At 43.8% G+C, this 18,140-nt stretch overlaps 1 protein-coding gene across 1 annotated transcript; it reads right to left on the bottom strand.

Annotated features, from left to right (window-relative positions):
- Positions 1-4,736: 4,736 nt before the first annotated feature.
- Positions 4,737-15,153, bottom strand: ZNF287 (zinc finger protein 287). The gene is made up of 5 exons (XM_024753711.1): positions 14,559-15,153; positions 13,788-13,888; positions 11,786-11,912; positions 11,256-11,342; positions 4,737-7,104 (listed from the first exon to the last, which is right to left on the bottom strand). The coding sequence occupies exons 1-5, from the start codon at positions 14,959-14,961 to the stop codon at positions 5,540-5,542; spliced, it is 2,283 nt and encodes a 760-aa protein (XP_024609479.1). The 5' UTR covers positions 14,962-15,153; the 3' UTR covers positions 4,737-5,539.
- Between the last annotated feature and the right edge of the window lie 2,987 nt (positions 15,154-18,140).

Genomic DNA, 18,140 nt, shown 5'->3' with positions numbered 1-18,140 from the left:
TATATATATATTTTTTTTTTTTTTTTCACTTAACAATATTTTACAGGAAGAACTCAACTAAGGGCTGGAGCCATGGGTTCCAACCCTTGTTCTGTCACACTGTGTACGTGACCTCAGGTCAGCATCCTGGGCTTCACTTTCCCCGTCTACACAGCAGACTCAATGCTGCTGACAGGCTTACACACACATGCATACATATCACCGCAGTGCACATGCTTGCCACGTTCAATGGTTATAGTGTTCTGAGGTGGGATAATTATAGTGAACTAGAGCGCCACGAGGAAAGTAACGGAAATAGAGGGCTGGAAGTACATTTACACGCACATGCAAATGAATTCATACCGGCCGGAAGATAGAGCGTCGAGTGAAAACTAATGGCTTTAAGTTTTAAAGACCAAATAAAAGTTTAGCAAGAAAAACTAGTACTTTGCATGAAATAGACTCTCAGAATTCAAATTTAGATCAGAAACCTGCCTTAAGGAAATGTGATGGGAAAGGAGTGTGATTAACTTATCAACACAGTAAATCATCAAGTTCATAGTTAAAACACAACATAGTTGGTGTCCTTACTTCGTTGCTCTTAACTGCCCTCTACTTAACCCACTTGCCAGGTTGACTGACATGCTCCCGTCCTCTGGAAATGCGCCGCTGACGGCCTTGGCAAAAGACCTCGTGGTTAAGTTTGCTGCTTTCCTAGTAAGCGTTAACACTTGTGTTCTCTCCAGTTTAGTTTGCTCAACAAGACTTGTTTGCTCCCAGAGTCCTTCGTCTGGGAGGTAATTATGTCTCCCATTACATAGATATTATGTAACTGATGAAACTGAGGGCAGAGTTGACTTTATGCACACTCAATGGTTGGAAGGGCTCAGCCCACTTGCTAAGCACGCCCAGTAGCAGTGAGCCTGCCCACTGCCCAGATCTGGCTTCTGAATTTCTGCCTATTAAAAAGAGCCAGGGATTCCTGGAGAAATAGCTCATGTCATACCTGGGGCATTTAAAGTGCAAGGTGAACCTGAGATGGCTTTGTCAAAAGGCCATTAAGTGCCCAGGGCTTCCCTGGTGGCACGGTGGTTAAGAGTCCGCCTGCCAATGCAGGGAACACGGGTTCAAGCCCCGGTCCGGGAAGATCCCACAGGCCGCGGAGCAACTAAGCCCGTGCGCCACAACTACTGAGCCTGTGCTCTAGAGCCTGCGCGCCTAGAGCCTGTGCTCTGCAACAAGAGAAGCCACCACTATAAGTCCGTGCATCGCAACAAAGAGTAGCCCCTTCGTCGCAACTAGAGAAAGCCCGCGCACAGCAACGAAGACCCAATGCAGCCAAAAATAAATAAATACATTTACCAAAAAAAAAAAAAAGGCCATTAAATGCCCAGAGATTGGAGGCGTAATGTCAAAAGACAAAAGGGCTACTTGAAGGGTTCTAACTGGCCAAATCTGGGATAATTAGAGCATCAGAAACAATGATCATAATTGTTTGTGACACACTGAATCACTCGTCATCACTGCCAGTGACTCCTGCCTCTGAAAACTGGTAATTTAAGGAAAGACTTGAGCATGACCCTACGTGCATTCCCAGCCGATGAAGGAAAGCTCTTCCTTAAAGAATGCCAGTCAGTAAATGTAAAAAGAATGACAGAAAATTGCCATTTTGCAGGGGGAATTCCCTGATGGTTCAGTGGTTAAGACTCCTCGCTTCCACTGCAGGGGGCACGGGGTTGATCCCTGGTCGGGAACTAAGATTCCGCACGCCACATGGTGCAACCAAAACAAATAAAGAAAATCACCATTTTGCAAATCTTGACGAAATGATTGATTCCGGCAAGGATCATCATCATTGGATCCCAAAACCACCAGATACAAGGCTGTTGGTAAACGGGCTATCCATGCACTGCTGGTGTCAGTGCACAGGTTATCTATTAACTGCAACAGTAAAAACATACCTTACGTTGGGAAGATGTGGTGATCAAATTCTGCATCACAGATAGTGAGTCAACCAGATATTAATGAGACTTTTGTTGTGATGCAATATGAAATACATCTGTGAGGTGTTAATGTCAAAAATTTGTAACCTGAATACACCAAGCCTTTGGCCCTAATTGCAAATTTACAGAAACTACAGGAACAAGAAAAACAAACCACATGTAAACAATCAGGTACCTCCTGAAAGTCAGACATTCTACAACTGATCTGCTCTATTTAAAGAAAAAAAAAAGTCCTGGAAAAAAATCAAAGGTGGGAAGCTGTTCCAGGTAGATGGAACAGACAATCATGTGTAAGGCTCGCGATGAGACTGGATCAATAGGGAAAATGGAAACATGGGCTGAGCACTAGATATTAGTGCTGTTCATTTTTTGAGGTACATAATGTTACTGTGGTTGTTTTTATGAGATGCATGCTTAGTGTTTAGAGGTGAAATGTCTGTAAGTTACTTTCCAATTGTTCAGTAAAAAATATGGCAAAATGTTAATTTTTAAATCTAGGTGGATATACAATTTTATTATTATTTAACTTTTCTGTATATTTGCACATTTTCATAATAAAAAGTTGGAAATAAGACTGCCTGTTAAAAAAAACCTTCAGGGCTTCCCTGGTGGCGCAGTGGTTGAGGGTCCACCTGCCAAGGCAGGGGACACGGTCTTGTGCCCCGGTCCGGGAGGATCCCACATGCCGCGGAGCGGCTGGGCCCGTGAGCCATGGCCGCTGGGCCTGTGCGATCGGAGCCTGTGCTCTGCAGCGGGAGAGGCCGCAACAGTGAGAGGCCCACGTACCGCAAAAAAACAACAAACAAACAAACAAACAAAACAACAAAACTTCAAAGCGTGGATCAGACAACTGTAAAAGTGGGAAAAACACAAAGATCTCGGATTCTCCACTATTATTATTATTGTTATTTTATAAGAGCGTCAATTGCCTCAGTGTTTCAGTGGAAGACCTTATAAATGCATTATTTACATAAAACACACAAAGGTAGGAAATACAAATCAATGCAAAGAAAGGCGCTATGGACTGTAACATTCCACACATTCATTCCAGGAGAAAACAACGTTGTGTAAGTTATGAAGTGCTATTATAAAAATTGCATCTTAAATACAATGGTTATTTTTTAACATGATAACTATGGCATAAGCATAATTTGAGTATTATGCAACCTGGAGAAAATCTGCACTTTGTGAAAGATGATTCCGTGACATCAAGGTTAACTATTAGGAGGACAAGGGGAAAGCAACTTCTTGAAGAAAACACTCAACAAGAAAGACTTGAAGATGCTGGTACCCCAGGTCCTTAGCCACTGCCCCCCCACCCCCCCGCCCCTGGCCAACCAGGTTTCTCCAACGTCCAAATTAAGCTGCATGGTCAACACATGCTTAAATTGGTATTTATGACACCAGAATTTATATCAGGTTTTCCTCACCTAGCTCAGGAAAACCTCCTCTGCAAAGATGTCGTATGATTTTTCAGGAATATCCCCATTGTTAAGATGTGGGGATTCTCATTCTTCATTTTTAAGTAGTTCCTGTCACTAACAAATGACCAATATTTGTTAAATATTTCTTTGCATGTATGCACCAAAAAGTATTTAAAATTTTGCCAATTTCACTCCATTATCAGTTACTTCTACCTTATTACTCGTCTAACTTGACTACTTATTTATTCATTAATTCAACCAACATAACTTGACCACCTACCATATGCAAGGCACTGAAGAAAGAAACAAGAACAAGAGGAAAGGTCAGCTCTCAGGACATGGTCTTAAATTCTGAGCGCAATGCTGTGGATAGTAAATAGTATTTTCACCCGTTTCTATTTGCGTTTCTACCAGTTTTCCTTTTATGCTGTTTGGGACCCCACAAACCCAGTTATTATTGTTGAATGATTACTGTATCAATGATAGTTTCTGCGTCAATTCTTTTTCCAATGAAACTTTTTTTCCCTGTTATTTTAAGAGTAATCCCTATTTTACTTACACATACAAGGAGTACCAATTTCAATTATCCTTTTGAAATCAGTCATTTCAGTTTCAGTTTCTTCTTATAAACAGGCTGAATTTTGCTTTTTAATTCAAGTAGTCATTCATTTTCTTAGGTAAACCAAGTCCAGCAACACTTCAGTTATAACAGTTGCCTCTGTATTATCTTTCCTCACCCTTACGTCTTCAATTTTTTCCCCCAACCCACTTTCTGCACTGAACTCAAACCTATTTTCCACTACTTGTTTTTTCCTCATACTATTTAAATAGCTGCTTTCATTACTTCCTTAAGATAATGGGGCTGCATCTGGCAACCCATTTTAGCAGGTTTCTTAGGTTCATTCCAGGACGTACTGGTTAACATCATGTCCTTGACTTTATCTTTCATTACTTTAGAAAGCTTTCTATTGCTTAAACCAGCTGTGGTTTTTGGCATTTAAGCCCTGGAAGAATCCAGTTAGGAAGTTTGGGCCCTGAGCACAGCAGGCACTCAAGAAACGTGTTTCAAAGGAAGAAACAGACTTTCTATAGTTAAGTCACAGGGGAACTTTAAGGTATGAATTTTGGAGTCAGGTGGAAAAAAAAAAAGTATTCTTGGGCTTCCCTGGTGGCGCAGTGGTTGAGAGTCCGTCTGCCGATGCAGGGGACACGGGTTCGTGCGCCAGTCCAGGAATATCCCACATGCCGCGGAGCGGCTGGGCCTGTGAGCCGTGGCCGCTGAGCCTGTGCGTCCGGAGCCTGTGCTCCGCAACGGGAGAGGCCACAGCAGTGAGAGGCCCATGTACCACACACACAAAAAAAAGTATTATTTTTTTCCTTCTGGATGACAGTTGTCAAAAGCTAGTGAAACTAAGTCTAATATGTCTTAAATATTAAGCTTGAGGGTTTAATCTTTGCCTGTAAATTTGTACACGTCTAAGGATTATAGACACATTAGCTTCTCCTAACAGATCATCTTTCATTAAGCTTCTCTTTCTTTAATGTTTCAGTATTTAAAGCGTAATTAAACTGTGGTCACATAGAAATTGTTAAGATACTTTCAACTTTGTTTTTTTTTTTTTTTGCAAACCTACTGGCTCCACATGGCAGTTATGGCATAATAGGAAAAGGGAAATAAAAAGGGGGAAGGGACCTTTACATATTTAAGGCTTCAAAGCTGAGAAGAACTAAAGGCCTGAAAGCAGCTTTTTTTCTGTTACCCCAGGATTACTCTCTGGTGTGAAAGCTCTACTGGATGGAAGCTTTCCCAAGTTACATTCGTAAGGCCTCCTTACGAAGTACTTGAAACATGGTAAGAGTTGATGAGTTACAGGATTTTGAGTACTCTTACTTTCCTAGGGTTTATTTCTGGAATGAATTAAACTGGTATCAAAGGTTAAGAAGTGAATGTTTCCTTCTTAAATTTCACAGTACATTTAAATAGGTTATATCCACATCACTAATTCTGATACTTCTGCTGAATGATAATCTAACCCATATTGCACTTCTCTTGAATAATGTTTCTAACACAGAATACAAAATAGAATTTTAAATGGTTAAGTTTTAAAACCTAAATGAAGTCTCCCATATGCATTAATTACGATGTTTGGCACCTGTATGAACACGCTGGTGCTGAATGAGGTTTGTACTCTGGGTGAAGGTTTTACCACATATACGGCATGCATAGGGCTTCTCTCCTGTGTGAATTCTCTGGTGCTGAATAAGGCATGTTCTCTGGCTAAAATCTTTGTCACATTCGTTACACTTATAGGGTCTTTCTCCAGTATGAGTTCTCTGATGCTGATTAAGTGATGATGAATAAATAAACGCTTTCCCACATTCATTGCATTTATAGGGTTTCTCTCCGGTATGGATCCTTTGATGCTGAGTAAGATTTGCACCCTGTCTATATGCTTTCCCACATATATTGCATTTAAAGGGTTTTTCTCCATTGTGAATCCTCTGGTGCTGAGTAAGGTGTACACTCTGGCTGAAGGCTTTTCCACACACACTGCACTTATAGGGTTTCTCTCCAGTATGTGTTCTGTGATGTTGGGTAAGGTTTGCACTCTGGCTGAAGGCTTTCCCACATATATTGCATATATAGGATTTCTCTCCAGTGTGAGTGGTCTGATGCTGAATAAGAGTGGAGGAGTGAGCAAAGGCTTTTCCACATTCGTTGCATTTATAACACTTCTCTCCAGAATGAATCCTCTGATGTCGGATAAGGTAAGTGCTCTGACTGAACACTTTCCAACACTCATTGCATTTATATGGTTTCTTTCCTGTGTGTATCTTTTGATGCTGAAGGAGGTGTGTGCTCTGGCTGAACGTTTTCCCACACTCGTTGCATATGTAAGGTTTTTCTCCAGTATGAACTCTCTGGTGATTAATCAGCGATGAACTGTGGCTGAAGGTTTTGCCACACTCCAAGCACTTGTAGGGTTTCTCTCCCGTGTGTGTCCTCTGGTGGATAGTGAGGTGTGCGCGCTGGCTGAAGTCTTTCCCACAGTCGTCGCACTTGTAGGGTTTCTCTCCCGTGTGGATCCGCTGGTGGATGGTGAGGTGTGCGCGTTGGCTGAAGGCTTTCCCGCACTGGTGGCATTCGTAGGGCTTCTCTCCAGTGTGCATCCTCTGATGTGCAATGAGGGATGAGACGTGTCTAAACTCTTTCCCACATTCTTCACATTCATAAGACTTCTCTTTGGCATGGCTACTTTGGTGTTTGATGAGGGATGGGTACTTTCTGAACTTCTTCCCACACACATTACACTTATAAGGCTTCTCTCCAGGATATATCTTCCTGTGTACAATACCATAAGAGACGTGACCGAAGGTGGCCTTGCTTTCGTCGTACACAGAAGTTTTATCATCTGATTGGGTATCAAACTGTATCATTAGGTTTGAATGCTTTTCAAAATTACTTCTATATATATCATATTTATAGTCTTCTGCACGATCATCTTCTTCTGAAAGGACTGACTTCAAACTGAAATCTCTCTCATTGGTGGGAATTCTCCTGAAGGCCTCTGTTGCTTGCCCCTCCAATCTGTCATCATAGTCATAGGGTTCTTCCAGCTTGATGGTCTTGGTTCCATCCTTTGTGAGTTTAGAAACATTTTCCACTGGAGTACACTCTTGGGCTTCTGTTTCCCATTCTGAAATTTAAAAAGTACATAAAAAGTCTTCCTCTATTTGGAGAAAGGAAACTGCCAAAGCAGAAACAAAATAATGAACATAAATAAAATGCCTAAAAAGACTATGGCTCTGACAACCTCATAACATGGTCCTTAATGCTTGGGAAAGGAGAATAAAAGGGCAGAAAACAGGAGTAAATTGTTGAAGAAGGAGAGGCTCCTCCCTACTCAACACGGGTGTGGAGTTAATAGAATAGGTTAGGTCAGGCGACAGAGCTAAGAAGTAAAAACAGATGATAAACTGTGGGACAATCTGGGATGAATTTTGTTACACAAACATTTATAATCATATAAGCTGTAATTTACATAATGGGTCATAAAGCAAGCTGACTGTCACCACTCCTCCTTCCAATCTACCCTGCACACTGTACGTAATATTCTGGAAGCAGTTTCATGGTGTGTGTTCCGTGTTTTAATACGTCTAGTAACTCTTACAGCCTGAAGCCATGGTTCTCAGGGGTACAATCCCCAGACCAGTGGCGTGAGCATCACTGTCACCTGAAATATGTCAAGTGACTGGGCCCCTCCCAGACATACTGAGTCAGAAAACGGGGGTGGGGCTGAGCCCTCCAAGAGGTTTGAATCACACTGAAGTTTCAGGATCAGTGGCTTAAAGGACAAAAGTTAAAGAAAGAAAAGTTAAAATACCTCCACTCAGTACTGAGACCCCAAATAATCTAGCCTTTTCTACTGTACTCCCTCCTCTATCACAACTCATATTCAGCTTAAAGTTCAAAGTTATCCACATAACTTAGAACTATGTCCTTATAATCTCCTAAAGGTGCCACTAATTCCAGACTCCAGCCTTCTCTTATGACACCTTCTCCACCTACTGAAAAAGATGCTTATGGCCCAGCTCATGTTTCTCTCCTCCTTCTTAGAATCCTAAAGTACAGATTAGGTTGCATCATATGAAACTGCCTTTTTTGTAGGTCAACCTGGCTGAATATCAGCAGTTTCATATGGTCCAACCTAATAAAATATTGGGCCCATGGCAGAACTTGGCTTTATATTATTATTTCACAGTTTTGTGTGTTTCTTGTATTTCCAACTCAGATGCAAACTCTGGAAATGGCTTATGCTTCTTTTACATTTCCTTCAGAAAAGCACACATTTTTAACCCAGTTTACTGGTAATTCAGAAATTAAGATCATTAAGCAGGGCTTAAATATGTGTATATAACTAACTGGAAAGGACCGATTAGAAGTGTTAAATATCAAACAGTGGTGTAATATTTCTAGCAGAAGAGATTAGTGTTGACCAGGTAATGAAGCAACAGTTTTAGTGCAGATCTGGTTTGGACTGAACCTGAAAGAATGGCTGGGTCCTGTATGATGTAAAGACCATAAAGTTCTGAGACAGGAACGGCCATCGAAAGCCAACACTACTGCTCAATTTGTGAATCATAAAAGTTTCCATTCCCTCAGGTATGACTGATGAGATGCCCTAACCAAAGGTTCAGCTTATACGTCTCTGACCTGATAAGAAAGTGAAATCCTCAAAGCCAAAAATCAAGTGAGAGCAGGAAGACCAGAAGTTAGCAAAAGTTGAAGCTGGCTTCCTGAGACACTCCTCCATCCTGCTGACGACCTTCAGCTTCCCCTTGAGGGTGCAAGGGGCTCGGGGGCCAGAAGACAAAGCCTGCAGCCAACCTGGGGCAGCTGGCAGGAGTCTGCACACTCTGTGCTACACCCTGTATAAGGACAGGCTAGAAAAACAAACAAAACCCAAACACCTCACTTCTACAGAAGGATAAGAGGACCTTGCCTTTCTCAGTTTTGTGCTCTTTGGTGGGAGCAAAATCTCCCCCCAAAATACATAATCATAAACTGCCCCTCTTGTGGGTTTACAACCTTAATTCAACCTGAATCACCAAAAAACCTCAAGTGGTCCCAGATGGGCAGCACCTCCCAGAAGATGGTCCTGACTCCAGCAAAGGCCTAGCTCCATCTTGCCATGGGTTTTCTCAGTGTTGAGAGTGTGCTGAACTCTCTCCCTAAAGAATTCACTGTATATTTTGGGTCATTCTGCCAACTAAAGCAAATAGGCCATAAATTATGAGAAGAACTAGCTTTTCAAGTAGTAGGACCCTCAAAATACCAGATGACCAGATAAAGTTAACTTTTTAAAAAAGTTAAGCAATTCAATCTAAAGTAGAGTATTATATTGTCATTATTGTTTACTTTGCTGTTAATGCTAGATTCCAGCATCAATACTGGTAGACATACTAGAAGGCAGTGGCTGAAATTAAAAAAAAACCAAAAAAAGGGAATAGGAAAGCAAAATACAAAAGAGTACAGTGTATTTCTTTTGTATACAAAAGGAGAGATAAGACTATATTTATGATTTATCTCTTCAAAGAGAAAGATAGGAAGGATAAACAAGAGATAAGTGAGCCCTGTAACCTACAGGAAGTGGACGGGAACAGGGCAGAAGGGATGGGAGTGTACACCTTTCTATAGTTTTGACTTCTGAACTGCGTTAATGTTTTTACATACTCAAAAATGTAAAATTAAATAAAAAAGAAACAAGAAAATACTAAACTTGAACACAAATGTAATCAAACAAGTTTAACTGTGTATCAAACTGTTAGGATAACCAGAAAGGAAGAATTCAAGTTAACTTTGAAACCAGTATCCTCTATATCTTTAGTGGAATATATTCTAAGGACATGAAGGAATTTTGAACGTTACCTGAGCAGTCTGTTATCTGAGAGATAATGATATACTTCTGAAACCATTTTTGTGTGATTATATGACAGAGCAAATGAGCAGATATACTGATATTGGGAACCAGATGACTCATTCTGTGGGAAAGGAAGTAGAAAACAGATATGGGGAGGTACAAGATAGACTGCCCTTGTGGTGCTAGATTTGAATTCAAGTTACCAGTATGAACTCAGGATTCAAAAAACCTACAAACATGGCTTCTCTGGTGGCGCAGTGGTTGGGAGTACACACACACACACACACACACACACACACACACACTTCACAGCTCTATCTACTGAACAGATCTAGAAGCAATGGTACCCAGAGTAGTGAGCGCACTCACTGCCCAGATCCTGGCCTCTCATCACTAATCCCCACTAAGGTGAACCACTGTTCCTTAGAGAAATTCCAGGTCTAAGGTAGGCATGAAGTGAGCCCACAGACCATTTTCTGCCAGAAAGCAAGGAAATGCTCAAAGACTAATGGGGACGTCTCAAAAGGACTTGATCTGAAAGGCTCCCATCGCTGAAATTTGGGACAACTGAGCAACAAAAACAAATACCCCCCCACCACTGGAATTAACGGACTAACAATACATTGAATTTTTAAAAATTCCACTAATAGTGACATATACACATAAAAACGGGGTGGGAGGGATAGGTATTCCTTACAGATTAATCATTTAGAAGAGATGGTGGAATTAGAAAATCACCATTTTGCAACCAGCAATGTAATAAAGCAAGGATCCACAGCGGATGCTAAGAACCTTCACTGGAAGGTCATCAGGGAATAGAACAGTCACGTGACCTCTAGGTGTCGAGCCACAGGTGACAACACAGATGCAGGAACCAGGTGAATGCGGCAAACAGGTGGGGACTTCTGTCTGCATAGATCTGGCTTTATATATTTTTACAATTTCTGATCTTGCAAACATGTTATCTTTTTCAATAATTAGAACATAAAAAAGAAAGGAATGAGGAGAGTGGAGGCAGGGGGCTACAGGGTTTTGTCAATAAACAGAATAAAAGAAACTCAAAAAGAAGTTGAGAAGGTTTGAAATTTAAGATTTTAGGGGACATTCATGCATGCTTGAAGATAGAGGGAGGGAACACACGGAAAGCCCCAGACAAAACTCTAACGGAGGGAACCCAGGGGTCATGGAGAAGCACAAAATAAGAGGGGGATTGGGGGTGGGTTGGCAGCGTGTAAAAATGACACCTGGAAAATCTCTTCCGAAGACGGCCTCTGTAAGGAAGCAACGCCAAGCAGCCCAGTGTTCTCAACAGGCTGGGATGTCTTTGTGCCAAGTGACTTGGCCACATGCTAAAACACATCTCACCATACTTAGGACAGTACAGGCTCTTAAGCACAAAGAATCTCATCGGCTGGTGGTTCTCTCACCTGGACTAGGGCCTTCTAAAATTTCTTTTATCACCATCCATGGTTCTTCCAATATGGGAATCACGGTTGGTCTGTACACTGTAAGTCCTGTTCAGGAGGAACAGAGTGAGTTTTACCCTGGAGATAAACAGTTGTTCAAGTTTTACTACCTGACTTCTTACCCATGAGGACAGATCTCTACAGGAAAAGAATGGTTCACGGACATGACCTCATGAATGAGGTCACTGTCCTTTTCGGAGCTGGGACAAAAATTTCCTGCACGCTGGAGGATGCACGCCTAGAGATCACGGGGAAGGAGGCACTGGGCAGGGCGCGGCGTCGGGTGGTGGCCCTGGGAGGCTGTGCGTCGTACCTCCTGATGACCTTTCACTTAGAAACCTTTCATTTGGGAAAAGGGAGCAGAACTTTGCCATTTCTGTGCCTGAACGGACAAGCACGCTCACCTCTAGGCCCGACCATTTTTAACAGCTGAGGGGAGAAAGACTCGGGTGTGTATGCAGGGAGGAGGGCCGGGCGCGGACGACGCTCACCCAGAGAAACCATGTTCCAGTAGTTCTGCAGCGTCACCGTCTTGTACAGTTCCTTCTGCACAGGACGCATGAGCTCCCAGTCCTCCCGGGTGATGTCCACGGCCACATCTGTGAATGTCATGGATTCCTGAAACATCAAACGTGACTTAACTTGGTTCAGGAACTAGTAGGAAGGGGACAGCGACAGCACAGGTGTGTGTGTGGTGGGGGAAACCAGAGTCTTGAGCGCTGGTAGGACCCTAAAAATTACCTAGTCAATACCTTTACCCAATGTATGGATTAGCAGACCTGAATGGCCTGACGGGAAGTCTGAAAACAAAGTAGAATACATCAGTTTCAGTGCATGCATTGGTGGCTCCATCTTAAAGAATAAAAGGATTTAAACATTGATGACACAGAGAGAATGGTTTGACTTTCAAGCATTGCCTTACAAATAAATTAAATGTGTTACAGTTTGACATTTTAAGATATTTTCTGTGCTCTATGATGGAATGCAGAGCCCTTCCTTCTTCCCTCCTATCTATCTATCTCTCTCTCTATGTATCTACTTTTGGCTGCGCTGGGTCTTAGTTGTGGCATGCAGATCTTTCGTTGCAGTGCGTGGGCTCTTCGTTGTGGCGTGCGGGCTTCTCTCTAGTTGTGGCACACAGACTCAGTAGTTACTACATGTGGACTCTCTGGTTGTGGTGTTTGGGCTCCAGAGCGCGTGGGCTCTGTAGTTGCGGTATGTGGGCTTAGCTGCCCCACAGCATGTGGGATCTTAGTTCCCCAACCAGGGATGGAAACCGCGTCCCCTGCATTGGAAGGCAGATTCTTATCCACTGGACCACCAGGGAAGTCCCCCTTCTTCCTTTCTAAAATAAAACTGGTACCAATAACCACACTGAACTACTGTACCTGTAGATACATTTCACAGTCTGGTAAAGTTAGCATCCCTCTGCTCTTCCTTCGTTTAAAAAAAAAAATTCTTGCTTACTCCCACATGTTTTTCAAATAAACTCTGTAAGTTTCTTTAAAAAACTGTACTGGGATTTTTCAAATCACATGTAAGTGTATAATTTAGGGAGAGCTGGCAGTCTTACGGTATTCAAGGCTTCTTTCATGTCTACAGAATAACATAGGACTGCAAAGCTTATACTACGCTTAGTCGTAGTTATTTTAAATGTGGGGGTAATACTGGGAATGGAACCTTTTATTTCATTTTAGCATCTATCTGATTTTTATGTATATTTAAGAAAGTGATAAATTTTTGTATGCCATTTTCTGTCATGGTCACTTTACTCAAATTCTCTATTATTGTTTCTAACAGTTTTTCCCTTGATTTTCTTAGGTTTTTTTGTAAACATTCATATTATCTACAAATAATAATTTACTCTGGTTACCAATTTCAGACCATGTATATTTTACAGTGTATTTTACAGTAAACCTTTCTCTTAAGATGGCCTGAGCTGCTCTTCCTTAAAATAACACAGACTCGTAATAAACAGTAACATCAAACAATACATGGCCTTTAATTACTTGTTAACAAAGAAAAATAATAACTATTGTCTAATCTTCCTGTGATCTTCTTGATCACTTACTGTAATCCAGGCTAACAGGTCTCATAATATTTAATTGTCACAATCTAAGAGGAATATTCATTAGAGCTTAGTAACTCAGGTTGTGAGTGGTTAAGTGTCTTGCCCCAAATCACAGGTTCAGTGGCAGAACCAGGAAGCAAATCTAGATCCATGTGGCTGTGGAGGTGAATCCCTTAACCTCTGTGCACTACCACTGCTTTAAAGTAAAAAAGTGAGGAAAGGGATATCACGGGAAGCAATGGATCCCATTTCCTATACAAGGCATTCACCTACCTTAACAGGCCACGGTGACTTAAGGAGAAAACCTGAGGCTTAGGTCCTTCATAGGACTTCTGGGGTCACAGAAGGTAGAGGGCCAGGTTAGAAAATGTCCTCACACACTAGGAAGGCATTTTAAAATCACAGAAGAAACTGACACTCACTTTGGTCACGAAGTCATTGAGCCACCCTGCCTGGAAAGCTTGTCTTCCTTTGGGGTCTTCCTCTGGGGTCTCCTGGGAAAGGGTGGAGCTCTGAGGAACAGCTAGAGAAGAGAAAGAGACCGTGGTGGAGATCAGCCCTGTTTGAATAGCCTAGGAAACTCTTCACCAATAGAAGCCTACATTTTCTTAAAGCGAGGAATCAGAAGGAAACCGAAAACAAAGCCCCTGCTTCACAGAACCAGAGAGAAGGGGCAGTGACTTATCCTGAAACTTGTCCTGTTTTTGAGCAGGCTTCAAAAACGAAGTCTGCTCTGGGATGCTTCAGAATATGTACCAAATTCACAGTCTTCTACTAAAACCTTGCGTGATAGAAATTTTGTGAGCTGTCTTTTTACTTAGTAAAGAAATATTCTCTGGACACTTCTCTACATATTTGGAAGTATGTTACCATAAAACCCAATTCACAAAGCAAATGATTTATTGGCAGAATGGTTCAAACCTCTGCAGGGAAACTTCCTGAGGGCGCACATAGGGGTAATTTGGTTGTGTCTGGCCACTGTTTATGATACGTCCTCTGGGTTTACAGAACGTGTGTTGGGTTCCGAGCAGTTGGAAGAGGAATGCCAGGTGGGACGGGGCTCAGTGAAGCCTGTTCTCGCTCACTCCCTGGCCTCCGTTTTCCTAATCACCTCAAAGGGCTGCTCTCTGACGTGATGGCTGTCTTCTCGGACCACCCAGGACTCCTCCTCTCTCTGCCCTTACAAGTCTTACCTTCTTCCTCTAGAATCTGAGTCAAATCCTCCACCAGAGTCACCACTTCCTCGCTGCTCTTCGGGTACTGGGACTTCACCCAAGTCCTAACCTCCCCAGGCAGGATGCTCAGGAATTGCTCCAGGACCAGCAGCTCCAGGATTTGTTCCTTTGAGTGAATCTCGGGTCTCAGCCACTTAAGGCAGAGCTCTCGGAGCTGATTCAATGCCTTTCGAGGACCAGCCAGGTCTGGGTATGGAAAATTCCTAAAATTCTGCCGACAGGTCTCAGTGTCACGCAGGAGTCTTGAGGCGAGGGTTTCCTTCTCAGCACTGCGGGGTCCACTCTGAGCCTTGTCCGGCTTCCACATTAGAAGGACTTGGGCACGTGACGAACTGGTCGTCCTCTTGCTCGGGGAGAACATGGCTACACAGGAGAGTCAACCTGGCAACAGCCTTTATTTCTCCAGGAGTGAGCCGAATGCTTGAAGTCGCATGCTAGAACCACAAAGGCATTTACCAAGGGCTGCTGCGGCCAGGGGCAGGACAGAGGCAAGGTAGAGTTAGCAGTCTTCCTTACAAACTCTGAGCCCAGAACTTGTAGGGGTGGCTAAGAGACCCTGAAACACAAGAACAGACACAAGGTCAAGTATTCCTGGTGGTCTCTGCCACACGCACAAATAGGCAGGCGACCCACAGTGTACAAATAAACACTGAGAGTCTACCGTACTCTACCTCCCTGATATCCTTAAGACTTGTAAAATAGATGCAACCTGCCCTGGGCACGGGTTGGGACTGCCATAAAAGGGTGGTGATAGAAGCAAAGCAAAAAGACAGATCAAACTTCTAACTTGTTGAAACAAACATTTTTTACAGAAAAACAAAAGCTTCAGTATTATAGTCATTGATGTTACAGAAGCTGTAATGACTGAAGTGCCTCTAAAAAACAGCAAATCTGTTATTTAGAAAAAACTGGGAGAACTTCTCCTTAAAGAGCTCAAGGTTCCCAAGGGAACGGTCAGGGAAAAAGGGCGAGCCGTTTACCCGCTCTGCGTATCAATGCCAGACTGTTCCAGCCCTGCACTACCAGAGGGCTGGGCACGGGAAAGAAGCAGACTGGTGTAACCTGAAGCCCGTGAAGAGCTTCTACAGGACACAATTCCTAAGGAATACATTTGAAACCAGGATTCCCGCAGAAAACCTCACTGCAGGCCTGACCTGGAGGAGAACCGACACCACTTGTCCACGGGCTCCAGCTCTGAGCCCCCTCAACCCGTCGTATCCCCCAAAGCCGGCTGCGCACCAGGCCTACAGGGCAGAGGCACTCCTCGCCTCCCCACCCCGCGAGGTCCCCCTAACTCCGCAGTCTGAGGCTCGCGGGCCGCTGCGCGGGGACTGCCCTGCAGCCCCTGCCCCGCAGCCCCGCCCCCGCCGGCCGCCTTTTTTTGTCCCCGCCGCGTCCGTCCCGTAGAGAACGGCGCCTCGGCTGGAGCCGCCGGTGCAGCCGGTCCTGGGAAGCCCGGCCCGGAACCCACCGCGCCCCGACTCCACTCTGACCTCGCCTCGGCGCCACCGCGCATGTGCGCAGGAAGGACGCCGCGCACCCTCGGAGCCAATCGGAAGCCGCGCCCGGCCCTCCCTGCCGGAGCTGCGGACCCTGGACCCGTCTCCATGGCAACCTCCTCCGCCCATTGCTGGGACTTGCTTGTTAGCCGCAGAGGTTCTGAGGGAACTTTAAAGTTTGCCGGAGCAGAGTCAGGTCTGGTAGACGACTGGGAGGGAGGTCGGGGAGCTACAGCACCTGGGGGAAGGGAATGCGGATTGGGGGGGGGGGGCGGTTGGAGCCCCGCGCTAATCAACCAGAGAAAACCTGGTGGCAGAGTTCACGGAGGAAGGATGGACAGGGAAGATGTGGGTCTTAAGGCAGAAAGACCCGAAGTGCTTGTTTGGGCTTTACTGCTCATAACCATTCACCCGTAAAGGCTCCGAGTCCCTCCGCAAGAATCTGATTCTGAGACTCTCAGATCGGAAAAAAAAACAACATACAGCGTCGTGTTGTTTATGAAAGACTCACAGCCTACATAAAATGCTTGAAAATAAAAGGATAGAAAAACATTCAGGGGGTCCCATTATCTAATGCTGTGTTGGCAAACCAACATTAGATAATGTTGGCAAAACTCTTTAATGGAGTTGAAGAACAAGCATTTTATTATGCTTCCTCCTGTGGGTCAGGAGTCTGGAAGGGGAACAGTGGGTGTGGCTTTTCTCTGCTCCACTGTGTCTGGAACCTCAGTTGAGATGACTTGATGGCAGGGAGGGTCCACTTCCAAGATGTCTTCTTTACTCACATGCCTCCTCTTCTGGCTGAGATGGCTCAAAGATGAGCTCAGCCTGGATATGACCAGAGTGCCTGTATGTGGCCTTTTCGGCATGAAGGACTCAGCCGGCAGCTGAGATGGCTGCTCTGGGCTTCAAGAGCAGGTGTTCTAGTGAACAAGAGAGAAGCTCCAAAGCTGACTATGATATAACCTCGGAAGTCACAAAGCATCACTTCCATTGTACTCTTGGTCAAAGCAGTCACAAGTCTGTGCAGAATCAAGTGGGGTCTGATGTAGACCCCATCTCATGATGGAGTGTCAGACAGTCTTAATATTAACCACACCAGGCAAATTTGGACAACAAGAAAGTTGGGTAGTTTGATGATCTTTGATGTGTCAACTTGGCAAGGCTAAGTCTCCCGCTGTTTAATCAAACCCTAACCTAGGTGGTGTTGTAAAGGTATTTTTTAGGTGTGTCTAAAGCCCATAAACTCAGATGAATTAAGTAAAGGAGATTATCTGAAATAAGTTGGGTGGGTCTGAATGAATCAGTTGAAAGGCCTTCAAAGCAGAATTGAGGCTTCCTAGATGAAGAAGAAACTCTGGACCAAAGCTTCTAGCCTGCCCTTCCTGACAGACTGCCCTACAGATTTTGAATTTGCCTAGTCAGCCTCCACAATCGAGTAAGCCAATTCCTAAAAAAAAAAAAAAAAAAAAAAAAAAAAAAAAAAAACCTCCTAGTATGTATGACCTACTGGTTCTGCTTCTCTGGCTGAACCCTGACTGATGCAAGTCATAAGCCTAATGTCTGACAAAATAGAATCTTAAAAAATCATTAGGAAAAGATAAGCATGACATCTACTTATAAAAGTTATAAAACTTGATAGAGAAGATATATCCATCATAAATATATATCTGTAAACATAATGCCTCAAAAGATACCAAACAATAACTGATATAACTGCAGAGAGAAATCAACAACTGAAGCTGGAAACTTTAGTACACCCGATAGGGCACATTGTAATGGGCTGCCAGGGTCCCCCTTCAGGGCTGGGGCGCCCATTCCTCCAGCTGCCAGTGTGGGAATACCTCCCTGGGAATTGTCCTGGCTGAAGGGAGCTGCCCCTCTCAGGTCACACGTCCTCCCCAGGGGCACTCCACTTCCAGCGGTGCTCGCTGCAGGGGTTCAAAGACCTTGCCCCCTTGCCTCAACTTGCAGTCTCTCTAAAGGGCCATCCTAGTTTGAGTTCCCTGTAGAATCAAATGAGGCCTCTGTTGCAATTGTA

The sequence above is a fragment of the Neophocaena asiaeorientalis genome, unplaced genomic scaffold (assembly GCF_003031525.2).
Source record: "Neophocaena asiaeorientalis asiaeorientalis breed wild unplaced genomic scaffold, Neophocaena_asiaeorientalis_V1.1 scaffold540, whole genome shotgun sequence".
In the NCBI taxonomy this organism is placed as follows: Eukaryota; Metazoa; Chordata; class Mammalia; order Artiodactyla; family Phocoenidae; genus Neophocaena; species Neophocaena asiaeorientalis.
This window is presented reverse-complemented; position numbering and strand designations above follow the sequence as displayed.